General features: G+C 37.0%; 1 protein-coding gene and 1 pseudogene across 8 annotated transcripts in view; both read right to left on the reverse strand.

Moving 5' to 3' along the window:
* The window catches only part of CRB1 (crumbs cell polarity complex component 1), a 280,501-nt gene that overhangs the window by 117,250 nt on the left and 139,346 nt on the right, over positions 1 to 23,905 (reverse strand). For 7 of the 8 annotated variants that reach the window (XM_054523818.2, XM_054523797.1, XM_054523799.2 and 4 more), the window contains exons 4-5: positions 21,157 to 21,296; positions 12,921 to 13,103 (exon numbers count right to left, since the gene is read on the reverse strand). In XM_054523818.2, the coding sequence (XP_054379793.1) occupies positions 12,921 to 13,103; positions 21,157 to 21,296 (323 nt within the window). The remainder of the gene's footprint in view (positions 1 to 12,920; positions 13,104 to 21,156; positions 21,297 to 23,905) is intronic. The other variant, XM_002809664.4, reaches the window with a different exon arrangement.
* Positions 5,170 to 6,237, reverse strand: LOC129048540 (small ribosomal subunit protein bS21m-like; annotated as a pseudogene).

Consider the following 23,905-nt stretch of genomic DNA (forward strand, 5'->3'; position numbering starts at 1 on the left):
GGAAGAAGAATAAAAGACAATCACCATTCAAGAAGATTGCAGAAGAAATGGTACCCTGAGAATATAGCATGGTTTGAGCTTAAGCAAGCTGGTGAAGGAAACATTTAGAAAAAAAGTTAAGGATATTGGTAATTGGGCTTATTAAATCTTCAGCATACAGAGAGAAGTTCAGAATGGGGTGGAAAATTGCATGAAATTAGGATATGTAGAGAGAATTCTGGGATAAAGACCAGAAATGATGAACTGGGATGCTGGGACTTCAGTGGGTGACTGAGGTAAGCAGACTTATAAGTCATAGTGGTATTGTTCCTGATGTACTTTAGGGAAAGTTATAATCAATGCTGATTATAGCTTCTTTGGAAATTAATTGTTTCTTAAGTAATGACTAAGGGGGTAGTTTTTTTGCCAACGACAGGTATAATAAAACCTCTTTTGAGAAAGGGATATGTAATTCTTCAGGAAGAGGATTGGTTGGTCTCAGGAAGAGGTTTTGGATACTTTTTCTTGCCCTCGCAACTGGTTTGCTCAGGACTGAAGTGAAGCTCTAGGTGAATGTGCATGTCATGATGGTTGGGGAGGGGATGCAGGAGGAGAAGGGTGTTTCCGAGGGTCTTCTGTGTTAATATCAGAAGACAGACTCTCTCAACAAACTAAGCAGTAGACATTGGGAAAAGAGTTATAATTAATCATTTATTAGGTCAGGTGTAGGTCAATAATATTGTTCTTAATGATTATCATCCTTAATAACATTTTGGGATCTTGGGTAGTTAGAAAAAAGGCATGGGATGTCAAGATGGGCATCCTCATGAGTAGTAAACACACACTTGACCACGTCATATGAGAGCTCGCAGGATGGTCTACTGTAAGGACAACTCCCAATATCCTCAACCTCCCCAATGAACATTTTCATCAGCTTCTTACTCTGACAAACGCTTGGCTATTCTCAGGAAACATTACTCTCCTGAAAGCTCTTTTAAATGGGTGAGGCCCACATCTCTCTCACCAAAATAGAACCCTGGTATGAAAATCTACCTTTCAGGTCTTCTAAGTTGCCAGGACAGCACCTCAAGACTTTAATGATGGATTTCCTGGCTTTGTTCTTTAGTTTCAAAAATTTTTTCTAATACGTATGGCCAGCATACTTAAGTTGAAGAGTTGGCACCTGTCTGCTGATTATTCATTTGAGAGCTTTTCCCTTACTTGTGTGATTACAAGTCAACAGAGGAATGCTAACCTGAGACAGCAGCCAAGGCCCTTGATGCCATAGTTATCTATCTCTGTCATAGGGTCTACAAACATATCTGCCTCTGTTTTGGTCTGTATGTGATCTTCCAAATATCAGCCTTTAAATTTTCCTCCTAACTATAATATCTTTGTAAATAATAGGCAGTAAGCAATCAACAAAAATCATTTTTTAAATTAATTTATGCATAATGTGGTATACCTGTCCTAGTTATTGCAGCTAACATAGTAAAATCAAAAAGAGTACAAGCATAAATAGTTATACACACTACGAATAGTTTTGTTTATAGAAATTAACATGCATGGTAAAGGCAAAGGTAAATGAATCAGATGAATCTGTTGAAAAGATGTTTTATAAAGTAAACGAGGATAGGAGCGAAGTTTCGTCTTTTAGAGTTACAGTTTTATATGCATATCAAATATCTGTTTGAGAGTGCTAGGATTTATATTCTCAAACTTGAAATTGTAAGTAGGGGAAAAAAAAAGTGCATCTCTAGGAACAATGCTCCTGAAATGTGAAGTCAGCAAATGAAAAAATTCTATTGAAAATTTCTCTTCCAGCAGGAGATATTGACTGTCCCATTGCCTAATTCCTTCATGACTATATGAAGCTTTGAATGATATATGCTTGGCCCTCTATGGCTATTTTAGTTGGATTTAGGTAAAGTGACAGGATTTGATTTTTAAGGAAAAGTGAACGCTTCATTTTTAGCAACATTGTGCTCGAAGCGGATGAACTTGAGAACGAAAGCCCTGTGTGCAGTCACTTTGCCAGGTGGCTCTCATCGGGGTGTTTATTGTTAAGAAACCCGCTATTTTTGCCCAAGGTTTGAAGCCAGGACTTCATAGGATCCCCTGCTGCACTCAGTTCTTTCCATACAGAGAGCAGATGGGTGAAGTAGAATAAAATCCCAGCCTCAGAGGCAACAATGTAGCGTTCCAGAGACCAGGGAGGGTGTTCCTCTGAGTTGGAGTACATGCTAATTGGAGTTGGTGAGGGAAAGTTAGAAATGAAAATTGGACTTGGATGAGATGGTTTGGAAACTTGTTAAGGGTATTATCATGAGTATAGTTTGATAAATAGAAATGAAATGTTCACATGAAAGACATATCAATTGTTTCCAATTTCACTTGGCTGGTTAGAACAGGATGGTTCAAGGGTAAGCACACAGGTCATGAGATCCTTGTAAAAGTTTCAGTAGTAACGTTGATTTGTATTTCAAAACGTGAATTTATCAAGCTGTTTGGGTTCTTATAATTTCCGCTAACTTCTATCTAGCATAAACAGCATAAAAGTTCCTCTTTATTGATTTATCTGATGGTGCCTTTTTATGGCTCCACTGTGCCAGTTATCATATTGTCTTATACTTTGTGCATCATTTTCCTCCTGTTCTTTCATTTTCCCTTGGAAAGAGACCATGTACTCTCATCATTTTATCCCCAGAACTGAGCCCAGTGCCCCGGACTGGAAAGCTGAAACAGAATGCAAAGAAGCAGCCAACATTCCTTCTAGTAGTGGTCAAGGGTGGTCATACAAAATAAAGATAATTTACTGACTTTGGAATGGACTGAATAGTGTTATTCAACTACAGGCCTTCTCCAATTATAAATTTATTTTGCTTACCATTAAAATTATGTGGATGTGCAGGTTTAAGTAAATGCACAGACATTTAAATCAAGTGGCAATGTTCCATTCTCATTTTAATTTGAGTGTTGCAACTATGGTCACAAATAGTTATGACAAGATATGAGCATATTTTGCCAATTTTTTTAAATGATTTTGGAGAATTAGAGAATAGTAACCACTATTGCCTCTAGAGGCATGGTTCAATTCTAGTCATTAAAATATCTAAATGGATCTTTAGATTTTTCTCAATTATCTTACCAAATGAGACTTTTGGTTTCTCTGGGCCATGGTAACTTGCTTTACTTGCTGGAAATTCTAGAAGAAACCTTGAATAAAAGTTAATCCTCCTTCAGGGGGTCTTGATTCCTCTCACTAGGATTCTCTGCCTCCTTGAGTTCCTGTTTTCATTTCTCATCTTCCATGGTCTCAAGCTCTCTCTATTTCTATCTCCCTGAGTATAATTCTGAGACTGTCAGTTAATTTTCTACTCTGGTATATATCATTTTTACATTATAAAAAGTTAGAAAAATTACGTTACATATGCAAATATTTTCAATATAGAAGGTAATTACACAAGTAGTGAAGAGTAATAAATACATTCTTAATTATAATACAAAAAGAGAATAGTTTATACCTGTATTTAACACTTGGAATGGTTCTTTTGAATGGAGCAGTCAGTAAATGTACTGTGCACAAATACATTTTTCATCATAATTGAAATTTTATTTTAATCTAACAACCAATAGAGCTACAAATACATATAGCATGTAAAAAAGTAAACTGTATGTTTTCAATCTGCAAAATATAAAATGGACGTATAACAAATAAAAATAAAATAAAGTTGAATATCCAACTATTCGGAATGAAAGAAAGGCAAGGGAAATAGTAAGTTATTTATTAATGATTAATTATAAGTATAGTCATCTCATTGATAAAAATAAATGATATTTTGAACTTCTTGGTACTATCAGGAAGATAAGGAGAAAGTTAACACTTGCTTTTCTACCTGAAGCCATTAAAAAAAAAAAACAATTTTCTTTATACTACTATAACACAAGTGTTTTTAACAAATGTTACATAGGGACTTTTAGACTGGACAAGAGAACATAGACTTGTCTCTCCCTGTTTCTCCCCACTAAGCGTGACTAAAAACTACATGTAACAACCAAATAGAACTCTGAAAGGTGGAAGAGGAAGGTGAACTGGTTAGACGCCCCAGGACTAACAGCAAAGCATCAGCGCTTTTTATAACCTCCAGCATAACACAAGGAGGTGCCTCAGTCCTGGTGTTTGCTGATCCCCAGTAAGCAACAGAAACAAGAGTAGGTGGCCCAGGTTGGCTCTTTCTTTCCCCAGATTGAACAAGAGTCCCACCTACAACACAGGGTGAGCCTGGAAGAATGGGCAAAGAGAATTAAACAAAGCCCTACTGATAAAAAACAAGGAAGAAGAAGGAGAAGGAGAAGGAGAAGGAGAAGAAAAGAAAAGAAAAGAAAGAAAAGAAAAGAAAGAAAAGAAAAGAAAAGAAAGAAAAGAAAAGAAAAGAAAAAAGAGCAGCCAGAGAAAGAGCTCACCTCCTCTGTTGCTGAGGCTCCCCTCCTCTCTCCTCCCCAGAGGCATCATATGGCAAGGGGGCCATGGCAAAAGGAATTATGCTACCACGGTGGCCTGTTATGTGAAGTGTTTTCCTTCCTTAGCAGTTCTGAGACTCCCCACTTCCATCAAGAGATACCCTGTGGGTGGGGGATCAGTAAAGGGGATTATGCCACAACAGGTATTCAGCCTAGGAAATGCTCTCTACCCCCAGAAACAGGGAGAAGCTCACCACAACACCCACTAAAGGAGCCTCTTCATCCCCATAAATCAAAGACTCCCCTTTCTCAGAAAGACATGGAACATTCTCACCTAAGGAAACACCTTCTGACCACTCAGGGATCATCAGTAGAGATCCTGGGAGGCCCAATGGCACAAAGTAAGCCAAGAAAGTCAAAACAACACAGCAAAGAATCAGAAAATAAACTGATCATTGGACCCACAGTCCACAAAAGTAGGCCAGGACCTGTTCTTACAACCTAAAAAGGTGATTGTCTGCTAAATTCAAAAATTCAAAGAAGACATGGAGTCTCCTAACTTAATATCTAAAATGTCCAGCATACAATTCAAAATCATGTCATCACAAGGATCAGTAAAACCATAACTTGAATGAGAAAATAAAATGAAATGATGTCAACCCAGAGATAAATCAGATATTGGAATTATCTAACAAGAATTTTAAAACAACCATCATAAAAATGATTTAAAAAGCAGTTACAAATTCTCCTGAGATGAAGAAAAAACAGAAGTATCAGCAAAAACATATGTTGCTTAAAAGAACAAAATGGAAATTATAGACTTGAAAAAAACAATAGATGAAGTAACTCCCTGCGTGGGCTCAATACTAGATGGGAGACAAAAAAGAATAGAATCAATGAACTTGAGGACAGATCAAAAGAATTTGCTCAATCTGAGCAAAAGGCAGAAAATAGACTGAAACAAAAATAAAAACAGAGCCTCAGAAACCTCTGGAAGCATAGCAAAAGACCCAATATTTGTATGATTAGAGTCCCAGAAGTGGGGAAAAAAAAAGGATCTGAAAGAATATGCAAAGAAAAATTGGCTGACAAGCCCCCAAATTTGCCAAAAGACATAAGTCTACTGATTTTAAAAGGTGAGACTATCTCAAATAGGATAAACCCAAATAAGTTGACACCAAGTCATATTACAAATAAATTGCTGAAAATTAAAGACAAAGAAAAAATACTGAAAGCAGCTAGATAGAAATAATCTATTACCTATAGGGCAACACCACTTTTCTTTTTCTTTTTTGCAAACATATGATTGAGTTTATTGCAGAACTGTAATAGGAAACGGGATTGTACAAAGAAAAGAGATGGAGACAAAACTGGATGAGGGTTTCATACTGGGTGTCCCATCCACAAGCCTCAGCAGCCCTCCCACGGATCTGCCCACCTCAGCAGCCCCGCCATGGATCTGCCTGATTCTTTCACATCAAGAAGTTGATCTTGTGAGCCATTTCCATACTGTAGATCCGCCGGCACTTTTCATAGCTTTCCCTCTGTCGCCGGCCGCATGGCTTCTCATAATACCGCCGAAGCTTAATGTCCTTAGTGAGCCCATCCGTAGTGAGGATTCTGTTTAGGGTCCTCTATGCACCTTCCACGTTCCCTTCCTATACCATCACAGTCCTGGCGATGAACTTCAGATGTTTTGCCATGACCCTGGGTTTAAGTCTCCATTCTGTAGAGCCACAAAGACCCGTCGCCAGGCATGGAAAGGACAGGGGTGGCAAGGAGGCACCACAGCGTGCCAACAACCACACACAGTTCCAAAAGGGCTTGGGTTGGGAGATGGGAAAGTACTCTTTGTTGGTCTTTGGAAAAGGGAGCAAAAGCCTGCAAACTTGCCTTCCTGCCGAGACGGCCTTCCTTCCCCCAAACCCTGCACCCAGCACCACTTTGCAATGATAGCAGATTACTCATTTGAAACCATGGGGTGCAGAAAACAAAGTTGTGTAGAATTTTTCAAATTCCATAAGAAAAGAACTGTCAACCATGAATTCCACATTGAATAAAACTACTTATCAGGAATGAATGTGCAATAAACACATTCTCAAAGGAAAACCAAAATAAATTGTCACTAGCATACCTACCCTCATAGAATGTCTAAAGAAAGCTCTGTAAACCTAAATAAAATGATTTAAAAAAAAGAAAGACTCTTGAGGCCTAAGGTGGGGAGGACAAACAATGGAGGATAGACACTTAAGTAAACACAATGGAGTATCCTTCTTTTCATGAGTTTTCTAAATTATATGTAATGATTAAAATAAAAATTATAACACCATCTGATCCTCAAAACAAGGATATTTTAAAGTGAAGAAGGCAAAAAAAAACCTAAATAGAAGTAAAATTCCTATGCTTCACTTGAAGTGGTAAAATACTGAAACCAATAGTCTATGATCAGTCATACCCAGAGCAATCACTATGAAAATTACACAGAGCAATATATTTAAAAACACTATACAGAAATCAAGATGAAATCCTAAAAATAGTCAATTAATTCATAGGAAGTAAAGACAAAGAAAGGAATCAAACAGAAAACACATAATAAAATCATAGAGCCAAGCCCTACAATATTAATCATTACTTAAACATAAATGGTCTAAATACACCAATTAAAAGGCAGAAATTGGCAAGATGAATTAAAAAAGCATGACCCAACAATTTGCTGTTTGATATACTGTTTACAAGAAACTCATTTCGAATTTAATGACATAAGTGAGTTGGAAATATAAGGGTGGAAAAATATATGCTGTGTAAATATAATTTTTTAAAAGGCAGGAATGGCTATAGCAATATCAAATGAACTAGATTTCAAAGCAAGAAAAGAATATGAGAAAAAAATATCATTGCCTAATGATAAAAGGATCAGCACACCAGGAAGACATAATGACCCTAAATGTGTATATATCAAACAACAGAGCCTCAAAATACGTGAAGAAAAATTGATAGAACTGAAAGAAGAAACAGACAAATCCATAATTATAGGTGGGGACTTTAACACCTCTCCTCTAAACAAGTAATAGGACTGCTAGACAGTGCTATTCTTTATCAGTAAGGATATACAAAATGTGAACAACACCATCAGTCAATGGGATCTAATTGACATATATAGAAATTGCCTCTAAACAATAGCGGAACACATGTTGTTTTTTAATTTTTATTCAGGCAACCATGGAACATTTACCAAGATAGATTGTATCCTGTGCCAAAAAACAAACCCCAACAAATTTGAAATAATTTGAATTATTTGAAATTATACAGAATGTGTTCTCTAATCATAATGGCATCAAACTGAAAATCAATAACAGAAAGACAAGAGAAAAATTTCTAAACAGAAATTAAACAATTCAATTCTTATTTCTAAATAATCCATGGGTCAAAAAGGATGTCAAAAAAGGAAATTTAAAAATACGCACAACAGTATTAAGACGGAAGTATGGCATATCAAAATATGTGGGATGCAGCTACTAAAGCACTATTGAGAGTTAAATTTATAATGCTTATATATTAGAAAAGAGAAAAGGTCTTAAATCAATAATAAAAGTTCCTACCTCAAGAAGCTAGAAAAATAAAAATAAATTTAAAAAAAAACAGAAAATAAACCCAAAGCAAGCAGAAATAAGGATATAAAAAAGAACAGAAATCAATAAAATTGCAAAGAGGAAAACAGAGAAAATCAATGAAACCAAAAGCTATTTAAAAAAAAAAATTGATAAACCTGTAAAAAGGTGGACAAAAAAGGAGAGAAAAGATATAAATAGTCAAAATTAGGAATAAAACAGAGAAATCATTACAGATTCTGCAGCCATTAAAAGAGTAATAAGACAATACTATGAGCAACATTATGCTCAGAAGTTCAACAGAAAAATCAGCAATATAGAAGATCCGATCCATACAATCACCCAACATGATCTAATTGACATATATAGAAATACTCCATCCAACAACAGCAAAATACACAATTTTTAGAAAAAAAGGACCAATCCCTTGAAATGCACAAATTGCTGAAAATAGGTATTCTTGATAGTCTTATAACAATACTGAAATTAAATTTGCAATTCAAAAGATACAGAAAATGGAATCTCCAGGATCAGCTGATTTCCCTGAAGATGTCTACTACATATTTAAAGAATAATTAACATCAACTTTACACACTCTCTTCCAAAAAATAGAAAATTAAGTAACATTTCCCAACTTATTTTATGAGGTCAATATTACCTTGATCATAAAACCAGACAAAGACAGTTTAAAAAAAAAAGAGAGAGAGAGAGAAAGAAAACTATAGACCAATAACTTTCATGAACTTAGAAGCAAAAAAGTCTTATAAAATATTAGCAAACTGAAAAAAAATACACCAAGTGGGATTTATTTCAGATACGCAAGTCTGGTTCAATATTTGAAAATGAACCAGTGCAATCTACCAGATCAACAGGCTAAATAAGAAACTTACATGATAAATCAATTGCAGAAAAAGCGTCTGACCAAATGCAATACCCATTTATGATTAAAAACTCTTAGCAAGTTAGGAGTAGAGAGGAACTACTTCAACTTGAAAAAGAGCATCTATAAAAATTCATAGCTAATGCTAGAAGACTGAATGCCTTCCCTCTAAAATGGTGAATGAAGCAAGATGTCTGCTCTCACAACTCGTACTCAACATAGTAAAATAAATCGCATGTGTATTTGTAAAGGAAGAAATAACACCAGTCCTCTTTGCAGATGGCATAATTGTCCATGCAGACAATGAATGCCCTGGAATCTACAAAAAGAAAATTCCTAGATCTCATAGGTGAGTTAAACAAAGTCTCACTATACACAATCAACAACCAAGAAACAATCATATTTTTATGTTCTAGCTCTTTAGCAAGTGGCATCTGTTGCTTATTACCAGGAGTAAAAGTCTGGACACGTTTGGCCACTGCATTTTGGTATTGGAGTCACCAAGGAAAACACAACACAGTCAAGTACTAGATGGAACAATGCTTTACTCACGTAGAGAAGAGACAGAGCAAGGTCAGCTATGTAGTGGGCGTCAGTCCCCATAAACAGCAGGGCCTCCTTGCAGCAGATGTGGGGCAGTTGGCAGCATGCAACCCTTTCATGCTGCAGCAGAGGAACCTTTTGCCCTCCCCGCAGAAGAAAGTTATAGCAGTGGGGCTGGCTAGGTGCCATATGATACATATGTTTAAGCAGAACAAGGGAGTACATATTGAGTCTGAAACAGGGAAAGATATTCCCACACAAGGTGATAACTCCAGCATGGGCTGCGAGGATGCTTTATCTCTTGGGAAGGAAGTGTTCTAGGCCCAAGGCCCATTCTTATGTGGCTGAGTAGGGGTTTGAAAGGTCACATGCACAATACTGCCTTTCCCAACACTAACAATGAATATGTAGAAACTGAATTAAAAACAGAATACTATTTACTATCCCTCAAAAGAAAATGAGATACTTAGGTATAACCTCACAAAAAATGCCCAGGGTCTGTATGTGGAAAATTACTCAACAGTTAAAAAAATAAAAACAACTCAACTAGGAAATAGGCAAAAAACATGGGGAGACATTTTCCTGCAGAAGACAAACAGATGTCAAACAAGCACATATAAGATGTTCAACATCACTAGACATTAGGTAAATGCAAATTAAAACCACATGATATATCACTGCATACCTATCAAAATGACTATTTAAAAAACAGTGATAACATTAAATGCTGGTGAGAATGCAAAGAAATTGAATCACTCGTACATTGCTGGTGGGAATGCAAAATGGTACAGACATACTGGAAAACAGTTTGACAGTTTCTTAGAAAACTAAACATGAAACTATCATAGGAACCAGCAATTTTACTCCTGGGCATTTACCTTAGAAAAGTGAATACTTATATTCACACAAAAGCCCGTACAACAATGTTTCTAGCAACTTTATTCATAATAGCTGAAAACTGAAACAATCTAGATGCCCTTCAATGGCTGAATGGTTAAAAAACCTTTGATATATACATACCATCGAATTTTACTTAGCAATGAAAAGGAACAAACTATTGATACACACAACCTCGACAAATCTCCAAAGAATGATGCTGAGTGGAAAAAAAAACTCCTATTCTAAAACTTTACATATTCATGATTCCATTTATATAACATTCTTGGAATGGCAAAATTATACAAGTGCAGAATAGATTGGTATTTGCCAGGGATAAGGGATGAGGAGGCAGGGAAGGAGAGAGGTGGAATCTTTGTGATGACAATTGTTCTGGATGTGGACTTTGTCAATGTCAATATGCAAGTCTGATACTGAACTATAGTTTTGCAACATGGTACTATTGGGAAAATTAGGTAAAGCATACATGGGCCTCCATGTATTTCTTAAAACTGCACATAAATATACTATTATCATTTAAAAAGTTATTTAAAAACAAAATATAGAATAACATGTAGACATAAAAATATGTGACATAGTAGGCAGGAGGATAAACTTAGAATCAGAAGATCTAGGTTCGTATCCCCAGTGTACCAGTTCTAGCTATTGTGTCAAATTGGTTATCTGTTTGCAAAACTTATTTTCTCTTTATTTTAGGTACACAGAAAGACTAGATTTTCTAGTCTTTTCTGCAGTTAAATGTAGTTACATGATTAAATTTGACCAATAATATGTGGGTAAAAGAGATATTCATTACTTGTAGTGGTTGGCCCATAAAACCTGCAGGTGTCATGCTCCATTTTCTTTCCTTCTCCAGTGGCTTGCTGCAGAAGAGCACAGCAAATTTGGAAGTAACATTTTGAAGTGGGGGAAAAACATAGAGGAGCCTGTGACCCTGAATTGCCATTTGTAGGACAACTGATGACGGGAACCAACTTTTGGAATTCACATGAGTGAAACATAAACCATTTCATTAAGTCACAGAGATGTGGGGCAGCCAGGACATCTTAACTCATATAGTCATTCCTGACAGCTCTTCAGACATCAAGCCCAACACTTTTCTGGAACATTCTACTGTCGCTCCTGTTTAGATCTGCAGATTCAAGGGGTCACCCATTTCCTTTTATTTGATGAAGTAATATTAGCAATGTCCTTTGACTTTCACAGAATCACCCCTTTATGACCCTAAAACCAATATTTAAAAAATAATTTATAATGCTTTCACCTTATTCCAAGAAAAATATAAAGTAGCTAACGAAAATGCATACACTAGACCAAAATCAAATAATTTAGAAACAAATTTTTGAAAAGAGGCAATAGTAAGAACAGAAACAGGAAGTTTAAATAGCTCCAGAGGTGAGGTAAATACATAAATATATTTCAGAAAGACCTGTATGTTTGCAGATCTCATATTTATTTCTAGTAGCTTACATAATTGGGAAATATGATATATTACAATATTTATTTCATGCATTTAATCAGTTGAGTCACATCAAGATTTATTTGGATGCATTTTTTAAACTAGGGTGGAAAGCATGCATGATAGAAGTTGTTCAGGGAAAATACCATTTTCCTGATATTGACACCTGGGGAATTTTTTTCCTGTATGTTCTCCTTGAAAGGTCAGTGAATAAGGAAATAAACATTTTTTTTATCGACCATGCAGCAAACACTGCCACAAATCAAAGATCATTAAACTTCAAAACTGAAACATTGAAAGAGAATCCTAAGTGTAAATAGCCACCCCCTTCTTTTTTTATTTCTCATTTACTTTTCTCAGAAATCCTCAACAACTGAAATATTTTCCAGAAGCACCACTTAATCTATTGAGAAAGAAATATGATAGAAATTTAGATGGTAATTGGTTTTCTCAGTGATATCAATGCAATTGTGGGTAAATTGCTAGCCATTAATGAATTGGGGAATGCCTCAATAATTCCGAAAATTTTCAGAACAGAAAGCAGACAATACAAAACTGTTCATTGGATAACATACATGCAAATTTCCTCTGGGTTTTAGGTAAGAAAGTTGTGAAAAAAAAAAAAGAGTAATTTAAATTTGATATATGGAATGACTTTAGCTACAGAATCATTGAGGAAGATTACCTGAGACTAGGTCATTTTTCCTAGTGTAAATGTAAGTACAATAACTATTTTAGCAAATTTGAATAACATAAAATTTAACATCATTATCAAATTTGATAGCACAAAAATTTCAACATTTTCTGTGTATAAGGTAAAGAACTTGAGATGCACTCTAGTTCCCAGTATAACATATAAAAATGTCACCCCTTTCATACCTCTTTCATCCCTGTTTTTAATATTTCTCTCTTGATTTGAGAAATTCTGAAATGTGAAACAAGATACTTTTCATGCCCACAAGGGGGACCCTTTGCACCACAGCAACAGAGTTTACACAGCACAGCTCTTCCTGCTAATACACCATTTGGTTGAGTCCATGGTCTGCCGTAAAATACCAGAAAGTCAAGTCATATCCCATCTCCTTGGCCTCACCTGTGAATCCAGGCTGACAGATACAGACATAACCTGAGGCTTCATGGTAGCTGAAAGAAGAAGGCAGTCCAGTGATGTGTCCATATTGTTTCTCTGAGGACAGCTCCACACATTCCCCATTGGACTGGCAGGGGTTACTATTGCATTCATTGATGTCGATCTCACACTGGGCACCTGTGTATCCTGCAGGATTAAAAATTCAGAGAAGCTGCTAAGTCAAAGGTGTTGAATTGTAGAGCATCTGCCTAAAAGGAGGCTGACTGCTATACCGGCATTGATTTAACAAGTTGATGTGCCTGCCCTCAAGGAGCTGGTAAGGGGAATCTGGTAAGAGGAGGCTTAGTGGAAATAAGTGCTAGTATCAGTAAAATCACTTAAATAATTTTGACCAAAAAATTTTAAAGAAAAATTTGATTAATAAGACTTGAAATAAAATGAGATGTCAGGATAACCTGGATTTAACCTGAACATTTTAATGAAAGGCTCCAATTTTTCAAATATTCTTCATCTGTAAATTTGTATTTAAAATATTTCAATAGCTGAAAAGTCAGCAAATATCCACAAAACCAAATTCTCTTAAAACTCAAAATAAAGGTAGATCCTTATTTCCTAACATTCAATGAAACAGAATAAGAAGTTGTTTTAAATTTGCATGGACTTAGCTGGATTATTTTATTAGGACCAGGAATAAGAACAGTAAAACATAAATGATTTGTCACTTTATAGATAATTAAAATATTAAATTTCAATGAAAGTTCTCTACTTGAACTTTTTCTTTGCTTTTATAAATACAGGCAACTGTAAGAAATATATATAGTTTTAGTGTATGTGAATGTTTTAACATAACTGGAACCGTATTATATGCGTTCTTTACCAACTTGCTTTATTCACTCCCTTGCACAGTCTAGGCATGTTAGTAATACAGATCTAACTCATAATTTTTAACCACTGCCAAGTATTTCAGAATATAGATGTGCTATGCCTTAAACCATTGTCTTACATTTTTGCTATCGCAATGTTGCAATGAATATCATTATGAAAGGTGACAGCGTGCTGGCAGCCCTCACAGCCCTCGCTCACTCTGGTCGCCTCCGTGGCCTGGGCACCCACTCTGGCAGCGTTTTAGGGGCCCTTCAGCCCGCCACTGCACTGTGGGAGCCCCTCTCTGGGCTGGCTGAGGAGGGCGTCGGCTCCCTCAGCCTGTGGGGAGGTGTGGAGGAAGAGATGTGGGCGGGAACCAGGGCTGCATGCCTGCTTGGGGGCCAGCGCGAGTTCCAAGTGGGCATGGGCTCTGCGGGCACCGCACTCGGAGCACCGACCACTGCCGTCCAGGGCAGTGAGGAGCTTAGCATCTGGGCCAGAAGCTGTGGAAGGTGCCCCGGATGCCGCAGCAGTGCCGGCTCACCAGCACTGCGCTCGAATTCTCACCAGGCCTCAGCTGCCTCCCAGCAGGGCAGGGCTCAGGACCTGCAGCCCGCCATGCCTGAGCCACCCCTAATCCACCAAGGCTCCTGCGCGGCCCCAGCCTCCCTGAGGAGCACAGCCCCCTGCTCCATGGCACCGGGTCCCATCCACTGCCCAAAGGCTGAGGAGTGCCAGCACACTGCGCAGGACTGGCGGGCAGCTCCACCTGTGGCCCCAGTGCAGGATCCACTAGGTGAAGCCATCTGGGCTCCTGAGTCTAGTAGGGACTTGACCTTTATGTCTAGCTAAGGGATTGTGGATGCACCAATCAGCACCCTGTGTCTAGCTCAAGGTTTGTGGATGCCCAATCAGCACTCTGTATCTAGTTAATCTGGTGGGGACTTGGAGAATCTTTATGTCTATCTAAGGGATTGTAAATACACCAATCAGCACTCTGTGTCTAGCTCAAGGTTTGCAAACACACCAGTCAGCACCCTGTGTCTAGCTCAAGGTTTGTGGATGCACCAATTGGCATTCTATATCTAGCTAACCTGGTGGGGACTTGGAGAATCTTTATGTCTAGCTAAGGGATTGTAAATACACCAATCAGCACTCTGTGTCTAGCTCAAGGCTTGTAAATGCACCAATCAGTGCTCTGTGGGGACTTGGAGAACTTTTGTGTCTAGCTCGGGGATTGTAAAGGCACCAAATCAGCACCCTGTCAAAACGGACCACTCAGCTCTCTGTAAAACAGACCAATCAGCTCTCTGTAAAATGGACCAATCAGCAGGATGTGGGTGGGGGCCAGATAGAGGAATAAAAGCAGGCTGCTCCAGCCAGCAGTGGCAACCTGCTCAGGTCCCCTTCCACATTGTGGAAGCTTTGTTGTTTCACTCTTTGGAATAAATCTTGCCACCATCTTGCGTGCCACCATGCCTGGCTAATTTTTGCATGTTTAGTAGAGACGAAGTTTCACCATGTTGGCCAGGCTGGTCTCGAGCTCCTGACCTTACGTGATCCACCCGCCTCGGCCTCCCAAAATGCTAGGACTACAGGCCTGAGCCACCACCCCAGGCCTCATATTTTTAAAGAAACACAATTCAACTTCACAGTCGCCTAAGGGCCTTTGCAATATCATTTAACTCTGCTGAGAAATGTTTTGGAAACAGAATTTACAGTCGAGAATTATAAAACTTGTAAACTAAATCATAGTATGTCTTTACTTTAAAATCATTCAACAACTTCCCCTTTCACATAGAAAGGAATTCAACATCCTTAATATAACTGTAAAAACTCCCTGCATTCCCACAGCCTTCGTGATGTTTTTCTCTCTTCTAGAAAACTCTCCTTCAAGTGTTTCCTTGGCTAACTCTTACTCAGGTTTCAGACTTTATCTTGTATTGCTTTCTCAGAATAACTTTCCATCATGTACAGATATAAATAAGATCCCCTTATTTTCTCTCATGCCACCCAATTCTTTTCTTTCATTGCTCTCATTGTAATTTTAAATATATATTGATTTGTGTATATGGTTTCCTCCCTCAGCAGGCTGTGTGCTTCACAAAACAGAGACTGTGTTCATTTTATTTACCACTCCAGGACTGAGCAATATGTAAGCGGTAGACCTTCAATCACTAGTACTACTCAAAGATTGAAAATAACAATTTAGATTATAATCCTAGTTTAGCACATAAATCAGGGAATTGACTATTAATAAGCAAATGATGAGATTATAATGAGATTGCTCATTTTGTATTAATTTTAATAAACATCTAAATGAGATCATATGTTAAATCATAACCACAACATAAATTCTGCAGCTCAACAGTGTAATATATTTTTTACAAAAAGACCCTTGGGGCCTTTCCCAACAATCTGAAGAAGAAACTTAAGAGTCAAAAAGTTAAAAAAAAAAAACAAAAAAAAAGGAAACTAAAAGAACATGTCAGATCAAGACCCAACAATCCTTTATAGTGACTCCCCCAACAAAGATCATTCAGAGTCTCTTAAACTTGAATGTCTACCTTTTGAATATTATTATTTCATACTTAAGTTTCTTCAAATACATTAAATAATAGTTTTTACAATAAGTTTTTATTAACTGGTGTTTGTTGTGCCACAATGGACTTATTGAAGAAAGACTGGACTATTTTCAATTTTCTTCTCATTCTAAGACTGGAGACACACATAATCCAGGTTAGGGAGTAATTTAGAATCATCATAAATCCTTTTTTTGTTTTTCTGGCTCATGCATTATCTCATTCCAATCGTGAACATTAGGAAGGTTCTGATTTATAGTCTTGCCAGTCCTGTACCCACCACTGAGGCCCTGTGGGGATTTTATTTGCTGCTTTCTTTAACCATGTATATAAATAGACTCCTTCAGTCAAGGCTATATTCAATAGTTTTAACAAGTTTTTCTATAAAACTCTGAACAAAGAAACAACATGATACTGAGTCACATCCCCGGGGTTCTTATATTATGTTTGTTTGTTAACAATTCCAATCACATCTGGGCATCAGGAAATCTTTTAAGGTAAGCATTTAAGGTGACTGACACTTCTTGTAATCAATCATTAATTACTTCTGAAATGAGGACCCTAGGCAATTATAGCAGTGGATTCTTGCCATTGTGTTCTGTGGCAGTGGAGTCATGATCTGAAGAAATAGTCTCCTTTTCTTAGATATGGAGTAGTTTGTAGTGTTAACTTTTATCTTTGTATACAACAGCAAGATAGGTTACAAGGGTATTCAGGATGTTCTATCTAGGCAAAATTACCATCCATGCAGTAACCCAAGGCGGAAACCCAGAGGCAGAACTGTCCTGAACCTGTGCCCTTTTCTCACTCCCCACATCATTTCCACCTCCTATGTGACTCTCAGGACTACCCCCTGCCCCAACCCCAACCACTATTGTCTTCGTTCTAGCAAACAGGCTCATCTCTTCAAACTACCTAGGAATCTTCTCACTAGATTTCCCTGCCTTTAGTTTTATTTTCTTTGATCATCTGCCACGAAGCCAGGGAACTCTTTTGAAATTAACAAAGCAAATTTTGTTATTTTTCTGCCCCGTAGTTGGCAGGGCAGATATGAAGTTTTGTGATCTGGCTTTAGTCCTGCTCCCCAGTTCAATGTTTCTGCCCCCAGCCGTACACAGTCCAGTATTTTTGCAATCACTCAAAGTTCCACAATTGGACATGCTCTTTTCTTTTTTTCTCTTTTCTTCTTTTTTTTGCGAAGTCTCACCCTCTCGCCCTGGAGTACAGGCTGGAGTGCAGTGGCGTGATCTCGGCTCACCGCAACCGCTGCCTCCCAGGTTCAAGCGATTCTCCTGCCTCAGCCTCCTGAGTAGCTGGGACTACAGCCATGCATCCCCACACCCGGCTAATTTTTTTTTTTTTTTTTTTGTATTTTTAGTAGAGATGGGGTTTCACCATGTTAGCCAGGCTGGTCTCAAACTCCTGACCTCAAGTGATCTGCCTGCTTTGGTCTCCCAAAGTGCTGGCATTACAGTTGTGAGCCAAGGGCACCCAGCCAGACATGCTCTTTTCTATGTGTGCCTGCCACATTTCTTGCTTCTTTCTTTCTTCTTCTCCTTCCGTTCTTCATTTCTTAAATAAGTAATGGACTACACAACTTCCTAATTTTGATATTTATTTAACTTTTATTTAGTGCTTACTATGGTCCAGGATAAGCCAGGAGTTTTATATACATTACTGAACTTATCTCTGAAACAGCTCTATCCTGTGGATATTATAAATGAGGAAACTGAGGCTCAGAGCAGTAATTTGTCCAAAGTCACACAGCTAGTGAGTACATTTATGGAACTTAGTCATCTTTAGCTTATCTAAAATGGTGCCTCTTTGATCAAGCTATCCCTGCACTTCTTCTGTATTCATTTTTACAGAATTTATTATAGCCTCTTATTGTGCCAAAAATTGTACTACATATGTTTTGACATATGTCTCGCTACTGGAATTTAGGTTCCTTGGAGGAAGGGACGATACCTTTTATATTCCCAGATCCCTGTTTTATTAGCCACTGAAATCCATGTGGCTTAAACGCTTGAATCCATGAATGAATGGAACATGTATTAATTGGATTTCTTGAGGTAAATGTTCTTAACTGCCTGACTCCATTACAAACTCTCGCTCTCCTACATAATTTCCACCTCATGGTATAGAACTTGCTACATAGTTGCCCTTTTATGAGTGCTTAATATGTGCAAGGCTCTATTTCTACAATTTTACTTTTCATAATAATACTACAAGTAAAGTATTTTTATCCCTCTTTTGCAGATGAGGAACTGAAAGATGAAGAGGAAACTCACCCGAGTTCATTCAGTTAATAAACAGGAAACATATCCTACTCCTAAACCATCCACTCTGCCCTCTGCTTCTGGACAGAGATCTTTCATGAGTGTTCGTTGGTGACAAGAACATGAAACTACATAGTTTGGAAAATTTTCAGTTTTAAGTCAAGTTGATGACCATAGGTTAGCAAATATTCCCCCATTTATTATCTGCAAGTGGGAAGACATAACATATACAGATTTCTAAGCCACAGCATTCCAAACTTCCTTTTATATTTCCATTTATTTTTCCTATAAAATATATTTAACCAAAGATGTTAAATGTCTCTTAGGCAATAGGATATCTTTCAGCCAGAAGCTACTACTGATTAGATTGACTAGTCTCCACGTTTCCTTTCCACCCACAAGATTATCATTTTCTTAGACAATAAAGTTAGTGGGGAGAGAGATCCAGATGATCAGTAAGCTTATAAAACTAGGCCTTGAGTAATCGTAAGTTTATCATTTTTTTTTCCCGGTAAATAAAGCAAGAAGAGATAGGAGATGCTGTATCTTTTATTTTTATCAAAAAATCCTAATGAGAATTAGATTTTAAAAAATAGAGTCATGCATCACTTAAAGACAAACATTTGTTCAGAGAAGTAAGTCATTACACAATTTCATCATGGTGTGAACATCATAGAGTATACTTATACAGACCTAAATGTTATAGCTGACTACATACCTTAGGCTATAGGGTATAGTCTATTGCTGCTAGGCTACAAACATGTACAGCATGTTACTGTAGTGAATACTGTAGGCAATTGAAACACAATGGTATTTGTGTATCTAAACATACTTAAACATACAAAAGGTACACTAAAAACACAGTATAAAAGATTTTTTTAAGTGGTACACCTGTGTAGGGTACTAACACGAATAGAGCTTGGAGGTCTGGAAGTTGCTCTTGAGAGTCAATGAGTAATGAATGAATGTGAAAGCCTACAACATTATTGTATACTACTGTAGATTTTATAAATACTGTATGCTTAGGCTACTCTAGGTTTATTAGAACATTTTCTGTCTTAAACAAAAAACTAACCTTAGTGTACTAGAACTTTTTTATTTTATAAATTTTTCAAATTTTTAAATCTTTTGGCTCTTAAATAATGCTTAGCTTAAATCACAAACACATGTACAGCTGTATAAAATAACTTGTTTATGGGCCAGGCGCAGTGGCTTATGCCTGTAAGCCCAGCACTTTGGGAGGCTGAGGCAGGTGGATCACGAGGTCAGGAGATTGAGACCATCCTGGCTAACAGGGTGAAACCCCGTCTCTACTAAAAATACAAAAAATTAGCCGGGCATGGTGGCGGGCGCCTGTTGTCCCAGCTACTCAGGAGGCTGAGGCAGGAAAATGGTGTGAACCCAGTAGGTGGAGCTTATAGTAAGCGGAGATCACGCCACTGCATTCCAGCCTGGGGGACAGAGAGAGACTCCGTTTCAAAAAATAAAAATAAATAAATAAATAAATAAATAAATAAATAATTTCTTTACATCTTATTCTATTTTGAATTTTTTAAGCTTTTAAACCTTTTATTAAAAATTAAGAACCAAACACACACCATAGACTAGGCCTACATGGAGTCAGGATCATCAATATCACTGTCTTCTACCTCCACATCTTGTCCCACTGAAATGTCTTCAGCAGCAATAACACACATGAAGCTGTCATCTCCTATGATAACAATGCCTTCTTTTGGAATACTTCCTGAGGGACCACCACAATCCCACGGATAGTGAGTGATACTACAATGTTAAGACAGCCATGACATCACTAGGCAGTAGGAATTGTTCAGCTCCATTGTAATCTTACAGGACCGCGGTTGTATATGTGGTCCGTCATTGATCAAAATATTGTTATGCAGTGCAAAGCTGTATGTCAGGCAGTTTGTTTCGCAAAATTAGCATCAATATTTGCCTATGACCTGTAACGTAACACAAATGTTACATACTGTTTTCTATTGATTCTTGTATCACCTCTATACTCAAGTCTAATTATCCTCTATAGGTAAACTTTAGTTATGGTTTATAGATAATTAACTTTTTATTATATTAACAAATATAACTTGTTACATTACAAATACCTAACAGAATACAAGTTTCTAATAGTTTAACATTATTTCATGGGTTTCTATATATTCCTGCCATATAAGAGAACATTTTGGAAAAAAAGAGAGCATCTTCCAGTGAATTTTTCTCCATGAAGATCATGCTGAATTTCATCTTTCCATTGATTTTTCCCCTCTGTTCCTCTAGAGGGTTATGATCACTGGGCAGCTTGGTAACCTACTTTAGACAATATTTAGTATAGCAGTAAATATGTGTGAGCACTGAAGAATAAAACTAAACAATAATAGCTAGAAGAAATAATTGATTTAAAACATTTAACAACAATGATTTTTAATTTCACTTGCTAAAAGCTATATGTTTATTCTAAACAAATGGAAAATAATTGGTGGAAGGTATTTTGTCACTCACCAGGCCAGCAGTGACAAGTGTAATTGTCAACACTGTCCTCACATGTAGCATTATTGTGACAAGGTTTTGACCAACAAAGAGGCATCAAGGTCTCACAGTGTGTCCCTGTGAATCCACTACCCGTGCAGTTACAGCTATATCTGGAAAGTAAATGAAATTTTCATGTCAACTCTTGGTCATATTGAGATCAGATATCTTTATACTGTTTCTTCATCTGTCCATCAACCCAAGACCCATGGCATAGTCTTACTACCTCAAAAACTCTGGGGAATTATCTATACAGGACTGAATGCATGATTTATTTCCATATTAATGTCTTATTATCTTTAAAAAATTTAAAGTACAGCTTCATGCAAACCATGACTATTTACTTCAGTTTCTTCATTCGTAAACTGAATATAGTACCTATGTTACAAGGTTATTGTGACAATTAAGTATGCATATAAAGAATAGACACAGTATCCCACATATCTGAAGGTACTAAATATGTTGCTATTAAATAGCACTTAATAAAATTGTTAATATTTTTTAAGGTGGTAGAGAATGATTTATACCATCATGGCACTCTGTTATACAGAGAGCCCAGTAATAAGGTTCCATATGAAAAATGAAACCATAAATTATGAAAAACTTAGGAAAAGCCTTTATTAAATGAATTGTAACTTACGATGTTCTCTTATTTTTAGATTGCAAGAATATTTAGGCCTTACTATTTCTAATTATTAACGGAATGACTGGAATTATCAAATAGCCCCAAAATACAAATCTAATGAAGAAAGTTATTGATTTTATTAAAAGGAGACTTTTAATTTAGGTGGGGGTCTCCTCAAGGATTTAGTATTGTAAAAAATGTACCTGCACACTCAGCTTAGGCAAAATGAGGGTCTTGGGAAAATATCTATGAATTTATAAGGCAGGTAGAGTCCTCTTCGCTATGGCTGTGTGTGTTTTTATCACTAAGGCAAATATTGTAAGTGACTATAATCTTCATATGTGTTGTTAGAAATCTATTCAGTATTCCATTTGTTCAATTAAAAATACCTACTAAAAATCTAGTATAGGTAAAACATTAGCGACAAAAACCCTGTGCTCAAAGGGCTTGGCTGGCTGACTAGTGGACCTCACGGAATTAGAAGCTCTATTTGCATAATTCCTTTGGTCTGCAAGAAGTTCTTTTTTTTTTTTTTTTCAGTTCTGATTTTCCAATATATCTCATAGCAAACATTTTAAATTTTTGTGGGAAAATAAAGTCAGGTTGTTTTGGATTGACCTTATGACTATCATCTCAACATTTAGGCAATAAGAGATAATGGTACAATGGGGAAATTATTCATGGCATATTCAAGTGAGGAGAATAAAAGATAGCGAAGTTTCAGCCTTGTTTTGTTTACATTTCCACTGGAATCAAAACGTTGTGTCATTTCTGTCCTGATGCTTTCTGGAAACAGTGAAGTATGGAGGGGTAAGCCTCCTTTTCTTCTAGGAGGCCTTGTGTGGAAACTTCCATTGTGACCTGTCTGTCTCTCTGTTGGCCAGTTACCTGTCTCCAGGAATGTAGATTTACGCCCCTAGAGCATTATTGGGGTACAACTAAAAGTCAAAGACAAGACATGGAATGTAATTAAAAGTTATATTTTAAAAAGAATGTACAGCCACATTGTTCTATTAAAAATTGAGGGCCAGGCGCAGTGGCTCACGCCTGTAATCCCAACACTTCGGGAGGCAGAGGCGGGTGGATCACCTGTGGTCAGGAGTTCGAGACCAGTCTCGCCAACATGGTGAAACCCTATCTCTACTAAAAATACCAAAATTAGCCAGGTATGCTGGTGGGCATATGTAATACCAGCTACTCGGGAGACTGAGGCAGGAGAATTGCTTGAACCGGGAGGCGGAGGTTGCAGTGAACCAAGATCACACCACTGCACTCCAGCCTGGGTGACACAGCAAGACTCCATCTCAAAAAAAAAAAAAAAAAAAAAAGTCATTACTTTGTTGCAAATTTTTGCAGCATATGTGCCTTTTATTGCTCTCCTTTTGACTCTGATTCACTTTGAAATTAGATTTGGGATAAATTATGTCTTATTTACTAAATAAAGGAGAACCATTCTGTTCTTCCTTTTGCAAAGAATTAATTGTGTGAACTTGTGGGCGTCTTCTCACTTCTCTAAACTTTAGACTCCTTATTGTAATATGGAAACATAAATACTCATCTTGCCTTCCACTGAGCTGTTGAAGAATCAAACAAGATAATTTTAAGTGCTAATCTTGTTAAAAATTGTTATGCATTTGGTAACAGTATCGTGGCTTAAATAAAGATTAGAAAGTTCTTCAGTGTTGTGGCTTAAATAAGTATTAGAAAGTTCTTTTAAAAATGTTTTATATGAGCTCAATTACTGTTCCACACATTTATGATGTTCATCATATTGAGATGTAATTTATTGCTGTTCTATTTTGCCTGAAAGCCAATGATAGACTTCAATTTGAAGCAGAATCACATGGCTATTTCTCACCATTATGCTTTCTCAAAAGTATTCACCCAATTCCCTGAACACATGGAAATTAATTCAAGATATAAGTAATTAAATATCACTGCCCTTTCCAACATGGTTTATATAACATTTTAAAAGGATTTATTGCTGTCATCTGATTTATATCCTCGACATATAGATACAAACTTATGTACACATATATAATAATCTCTAGCTTTGTTTTTGCACCTTTCCTATCTACAACAGGTTTATTTCATGGA

Source organism: Pongo abelii, chromosome 1, assembly GCF_028885655.2.
Source record: "Pongo abelii isolate AG06213 chromosome 1, NHGRI_mPonAbe1-v2.0_pri, whole genome shotgun sequence".
In the NCBI taxonomy this organism is placed as follows: domain Eukaryota; kingdom Metazoa; phylum Chordata; class Mammalia; order Primates; family Hominidae; genus Pongo; species Pongo abelii.